General features: G+C 40.8%; 1 protein-coding gene across 3 annotated transcripts in view; it reads right to left on the bottom strand.

Moving 5' to 3' along the window:
* Positions 1-6,899, bottom strand: part of Cep70 (centrosomal protein 70) — a 52,336-nt gene that overhangs the window by 20,776 nt on the left and 24,661 nt on the right. For all 3 annotated transcript variants that reach the window (XR_007591219.1, XM_050139567.1, XM_050139566.1), the window contains exons 9-11: positions 5,202-5,289; positions 5,022-5,110; positions 3,220-3,294 (exon numbers count right to left, since the gene is read on the bottom strand). Coding sequence is in view for 2 of the 3 variants with exons in the window: in XM_050139567.1 (XP_049995524.1) it covers positions 3,220-3,294; positions 5,022-5,110; positions 5,202-5,289 (252 nt within the window). In the remaining variant the exon portion in view is untranslated. The remainder of the gene's footprint in view (positions 1-3,219; positions 3,295-5,021; positions 5,111-5,201; positions 5,290-6,899) is intronic.

Below are 6,899 nucleotides of genomic sequence, written 5' to 3'. Positions count from 1 at the left end.
TATTTGGTTTGTTTGAGACAGGGTTTCTCTGTGGTTTTGGAGCCTGTCCTGGAACTAGCTCTTGTAGACCAGGCTGGTCTCAAACTTACAGAGATCCGCCTGCCTCTGCCTCCCGAGTGCTGGGATTAAAAGCGTGCGCCACCATCGCCCGGCCCTTATTATTATATTTATGCTATATTGAAATTGTCTTATTCTTTCATGACCCTCCTCCCTTCATGCCATCTTGATGAGGTCAGGGACCTTTTCTATTTGTCTTTCATTGCAACCGCAGTGTCAGAATGCCTCAGAGATACTAGGAAGTACTACTGGGAATCAGATTGCCCACCAACAGGAGGTTATTCACTGAATAAATGCAACTTTTCCAAACTTTTCCTTAGACTTCTTAGTTCAATTTTTCTCCCCAACCTTAATGTAAGTAGATACCTAATGAATCCCCCCCCCCCCGTCCTTGTTTGTCTTTCCACTCTGACAGTGATACCATGGGGAGGAGAAAAGAGCAACTACCACTGAAAACTGAAACAATATACGCTAATAACACAAGTGAATTAACACACACACACACGCACATATAATGCATACACTAACAGTTTTCAAAATAATCCATTCCAAAGCTCCACAAATTATTTTCTCAAGTTCTAGTCTTTTGAATCAAAGAATACACATAATCTTAAAGTAGCATCAATACTTGAAATCATTATTTTAAAAATACCCTCGAGACCTCACGTCTCAAAACAAGAGAAGGAGTTAAAGGTGGTAGATAGGACTGACTCACTGCGTGTTTTTTGACACTTTTAGTTTTTAAGTAACAAAACTCACTAAAACTTTTAGATCGTGCTGGGGAGACACTCGGTGGGAATAGCACTAACCCTAGCATGCTCAACCCTGGGGACACACTCAGTGGAACAGCTCTTACTCTAGAATGCTCAAGACCTAAATTCAATCTTTAGCATAAAAATTAACATAAAAATGTTCAGATTGTGACTAGCTAAAATAAAATATAGGATCTGCTATCTGCAGTTTCATTGTTTCTTTTGCACTTCTTCGATTTCTAGAGATAATTTTCCATTAAAATTTTTTTCTTCCTACTCTTTATTTATTAAATTGAGATAAATATAAAGCCAACTCCAGGCCCAGAAAGACCAACGTTATATGCACTGTCTCATATGCAGTTTCTATCTTCAAATCTTTTGTGTATTCAGCTTGGAACATAAGTGGAAGTCAGAGAACAGAAAGGTGCTTTATGAAGGTAACACACTAAAGGAAAGGGGACAGCAGATCATAGGTAAAACAAAAGTCGAGAGGTGGAATAATGGTAAAATACAGGCTTAATCAGGGAGGGGCACACATTATGGGAGAAGCAAGGAGGTAGAAAGGATAGATTACCTGAAGACCCACATGGAAGCCTACTATCTTATAACCCAGCTTTTAGAATTGGAGGGAGAGAAGAATTACATGTGAAATAAAAGAAGAAGAATTACTGAGTATTAAGGGGTCATGTGAGGATGGGGTGGGGTTAAAGAGAGAACAAGTCAACTAAAACTAAATCTGTATGTAAAGGTCTTATGGAAGCCCACTAGCTGGTTTGAAATTACAAGTTAAAAATATTTTTAATGGAAATACCCTGCATGGGTGGACAATGCCACTCCTGGAATACATGGGTGTAAGACATAGGATACTTTCTAGGAATTAAAGGTCAGGGAGGCCCCAGAGGCCTCCAAAACAACACAGGCTATTCTCATAGCCCCTGGCTACCCACAAACTATTTGATACAACCCTATAAATGCTACTGTTAAAGACACAATACACTTTGGCTGCAGGACATACAGAAATAGATCTCAAACCAACCAACAAACCTCCTAATGCTGGCTAGCTTTCATAGTGCCAGAGGGGCTATGTAGGCTTATGAAAGAGAAAAGACATCAACAGTCTAAGCAGTGCTGGACCCTGAATGCTGCAGCACTGACCTACCAGGCAAGATAAGCCTATTAGTCCAACAGCCTTCTGGTTGGATCTGAGGCTTTTTCCACAAGAGGGAACTTCATGTCTGGTACTTTAATCCTTGTCAAAAGTCCATGACTCAGCTGGGTGGTGGTAGAGCACACCTTTAATCCCACCACTCAGGAGGCAGAGGCAGGTAGATCTCTGTGAGTTCAAAGCCAGCCTGATCTACAGAGCTAGTTCCAGGACAGCTAGAGTTGTTACACAAAGAAACCCTGTCTTGAAAAACAAAACAAAATAAAAATGTCCATGAGTCAGGAGTCATAGGCCTTAGGGTAGAACATTGTTATTTTGATAAATGATATTGCTTTCAAAATGCTATCTAAACATCTATGTTTATATCCATAAACCTGAGATGCTCTCAGCTTTGATCAAAGTTTCTTTTGGCAGTGGGCAGCAGTCAGTGGAGAGAAAAGTAACTGGTCAAAGTGCTGAGAATAAGAGACTAGTTCTCAGTCCTATTACACACCCCCATGCCAGGGTCAAGGCAGAAAGAACGAGAGAGCCAGCCAATGATGGAGGGTGTTCTGAAACACTGTGCTCGGGACGAGGCAATCACAGCCATGGACTCACAACACTGTAGTGATAAAATAAAGCCAGACAAGAGTCCAGCACAGACAGGCTGGAGGACATCCAGGCCCCACTCTTACTGTTACTGTTGGTTAAGTTTCTGGGAGAGAGAATCATTACTTTTGAGGATGTAGACACCAACAAGATCCCCAGGCTTCAGTGGACAAACCAAACCCATGCACATATGGGTGGCATAGAGGGTTATTCTTTTTAAAGCATAAAGTTACTTGGGGGGTACGTTAAGAAGAAGGGAGTTATAGAGGAGGAATGATGCATATTATTGTCTGAATGCATGAAATTCTCAAGAATATATAAAATAATAATAAAGCCAAATCCAAATTGCTTTTAAGCTTTTAGAATCAGAAACATCCATCTTTATTCTATACTATTGTTTTTTGAGACAAAGCTTTGCTATATAGCCCAGGCTGGCTTCTTAGTAGTGATCCTTCTGCCCAGCCTCCACAGTGCCAGGATTTATAGGTTTCTGTTAGCATGTCTGGCCCCAAAATAGTTGTAAGGTCACATCTCTCAGCAACTTGGCAACTCCATGCCAAGGCTGTATAACAACATACAACAGCTGATAGATATAAAAAACAAATAATAAAATACAGGACGCAGCTATAAGCTATAACTTTGACAAAATGTAATTACTTGATGTTTTTCTTAAGGGCTTTTTCCAGTTTCTTCACTTGTTGTTTATAAAGTCTTAATTCATGTTCTGTGGGTCTGTAAAAAAAAATCAAGATGAATACATTAAATTTATTGTAAAGGACAAAATTACTTAGCAAACAAAAATATATCTTGTTATATTATTAATAAACATTAAAATTATTTTTAAATTAAATTCTATGTGTATGGGCGTTTTGCCTGGTGTGTGTGTGTGTGTGTGTGTGTGTTGTCTGTAGATGCCAGAAGGCAGCATTGGATCACCAAAACTAGAGTACAGATGGTTGTGAGCCACAATGTGGGTTCTAAGAATCAAACACTGGATCTCTGGAAAGCAGCCAGCGAGCCTATCTGCTGAGCCATCTCCCCAACCCCTTATTTAAAATCCTTAATTCGTAGGCGTTTACTAGGCATTTTGATCTATCTTGTATAATTTCTTATTTAACATCTTTATTTACTTCTGTGCTATTATGTAACTTGTTTACAGTAAAAAAAAAAAAGACGGTTTTTGTCAAATTTGACACAAACCTAGATATATCTGAGAAGATGGAATCTTAAATCAGGAAATGCCTCAGTAAGACTGGCCTGCAGGCAAGACTCTGGAGTACTGTCTGGATTAATGATTGATGTGGGAGGGCCCAGCCCATATCTGGGCCTAACGTCCTGGATGGTATAAGACAAGTCTAAGCAAGCCACGAGGAACAAATGAGTACAAAACTCCATGGCCTCTACTTCAGTTCAGTACTATCAAAGTTTTTGCCCTGACTTCACTGGATGACGGACTATAAATTGTAAAATGAAACTAATCCTTTCCTCCCAAAGTTGCTTTTGGTCATGTATTTTAATACAGCAATAGAAACACTAGCTAAGACTCTCATATCATAGATAACTACTATCCTAATGTACAGTTCATTCTTCCCAAGCACGCAGCTAAGTTCTTATTTTTGTCAGAGGTTCTCTCACTGGACTCAGAGCTCATTAACTGTCTAGGCTGCTGGCCAGCCAACAATCTGCCTGTCTTCACGCCTTCTTCCAACGCTGCAGGTAACGATACACACTGCTACAACTGGCTTGGCTTTTCACATGAGTGCTGGAGATCTGAACTCGAGTCCTCACATGCTTGCACAGCAGGCAGTTTTCCAAAGGGACAAACTCTCCAACTCTCACTAAAGTTAATTTTAAAAGAAAAACAAAACAAAGACTGAACCTGGGCTTGGGGAGACATCTAAGTCTGGTAAAGTGCTTGGCATGCAAATATGAAGACCAGAGTTCAGATCCAAGAACCTAAAAAGGCATAGGGGGTGCACACTTCCTATCCTAGCACTGGGAAAGGGGTGCTGAAGACAGGCAGATACCTTGGGCTCACTGGCCAGGCACCCTAATTGGCATGCTTCAGGCAGGTCTCAAGGAGAGATTCTGTCTCATAAAACAAGGTGGACAGATCCCAAGGAATGACATGTAAGGCTGACCTCTAGTTTCCACATGCATGAGCACAGATGTGCACACTCAACTGCACACACATTTGTGCCCACACATATAATCACACAAACACAAGAAAGCTCTGAATCTCCTCACAGTTCTGACCCAGTTTATCCTCAGCATGAACTGCTATTCTCTCACTTCCGTTGCTTGCCTAAGGAGTCTTATTCTTTTCATTATTCACAATGAAACACAACCAACCAGAAGGAGTACAGCAGGTCAAGCACTTGGATTAAGTTCTAGAGTAAGAGGGCAAGAATGATTCGTTTAACAACCTAAAAACTAAAGAAAAATTAAGTTTCTCTCACCTGTTTTCCAGATCTTTTTGGAGACTCAGCTTTTCACCTAACAGTACATCAATCTTGGATTTTGATTCCTTGAGTTGATTCTGTAATGACTGCAATGCATTTCACAGTAAAATAAGTAACTCTGCTAGGGGGTTGCTTTGCTTTATAGAAAGGCATTGATTAGTTCTCTGATCCACATACCATCAGAAGGCCTTTGTAACTTGGTGAGGCGTCCAGGCTTCTGTAGTCTTTCTCCTCTTCTGCCTGACTGTCGTCCTCTTTACACTGCCTGTGAGAAGACAACACACTGCATCTTACGGAAATACATCCCTAAAGAAAACATTCAGCTAGCAAAGATTAAATCAATCTAATCAGGTCTTAATAATTTAAACATGAATTAAATATCCCAATTTCCTACTTGTTCTAGAGTGAATAGTATCATAGCACAGGACTACCTAACCTTAGGGCATTCTTTTTACTAACTCTTTTACCTAGAATGCATGAAGACCAGAAAACTTTGTCATTGGGACACAAAGGGGATGAAAAATACTTGTTGAATGAACAAACAAAACACAAACAGAACATTCCTGGTCTTTAAAAACACACACTATGTGCATACTGTTTATTCCTTCTAGTACTTTCAATTCATAGAAATCATCAAGAAACAGTGTAGCATGTAAAAGGGTAACAATACAGAGTACGGAGCATACCCCACCTACCCTGTGCTTTGGACGTCTTCAGTCACGTAACATCCCGGACTACATCCACTCTTCCTGCTAGTGTATTCATCTAACTTAAAAATCCTTTCTCATCTGTCTTTGAAAACTCTGCAGTCTATCTGCAAAGCCGTTCTTCTCCCTTTTACTGCTCTCTCCTTCTGTCTCAGGCATTGTCCCACCTGCCTCACAATTATAGTACACACCATGCCTGACACTGACTTACACAGGCATTAACACACATTCTTCCCAAGTACAGTATCAGAACAGGGTCTCATTCTTGGTTTACTCAAGCCAGTTGAGGATTCACTATGTAGCCCAGGCTGGCTTCAAACTCGTGGCTATCCTTTCCTTTACTTCCTCAATGTCCCAACCTCTGCCTTGGCTACAGGAAGCTGGGAACATAGGCAAGAACTACCACACCTAGCTATATGCCATTTTTTCACTGACATTCTATCTTTGATATATTTAAATTTGCATAGCGAGGTCTTACTCTGCCCCACAGCCAATGTACTACATGTCCATATACTTTATGAACACACTTGCTCTCCAGTGGCTAAAATTATGTTTGATCTCCTGTAATGGAGTTGTGGATGATTGTCACCACATTAGTACTAGAAATCAAACATAATAACAAAATGCATCAACAAATAAAAGGAAATAACACTTACTTTTACCTAAGCAGTAAAATGCAATCTTATAGATCTTTATTAAAAGCTCAACATGAAGTTGTGAAGAAGGGGAACTAAAATTTGTTGGTCAGAAATGGAGAGTAAAACCCAAAGAAAAACATATAGGCATCCTCCTGAATATTAACCTTCATCAGGCGATGAAAGGAGACAGAGACAGAGACCCACAATGGAGCACCGAACTGAAATCTCAAGGTCCAAATCAGGAGCAGGAGGAGAGAGAGCACGAGCAAGGCACTCAGGACAGCGAGGGGTGCACCCACACACTGAGACAATGGGGATGTTCTATCGGGAACTCACCAAGGCCAGCTGGCCTGGGTCTGAAAGAGCCTGGGATAAAACCGGTCTCACTGAACATAGCGGACAAAGAGGACTACTGAGACCTCAAGAACAATGGCGATGGGTTTTTGATCCTACTGCACATATTGGCTTTGTGGGAGCCTAGGCAGTTTGGATGCTCACCTTACTAGACCTGGATGGAGGTGGGTGGTCCT

This window comes from Alexandromys fortis, unplaced genomic scaffold (assembly GCF_014885135.2).
Source record: "Alexandromys fortis isolate MF-2015 unplaced genomic scaffold, M_Fortis_MF-2015_v1.1 scaffold_36, whole genome shotgun sequence".
Classification (NCBI taxonomy): Eukaryota; Metazoa; Chordata; class Mammalia; order Rodentia; family Cricetidae; genus Alexandromys; species Alexandromys fortis.
Note: the sequence above shows the minus strand (reverse complement) of the source record. Positions and strands in the feature narration are given on the sequence as shown.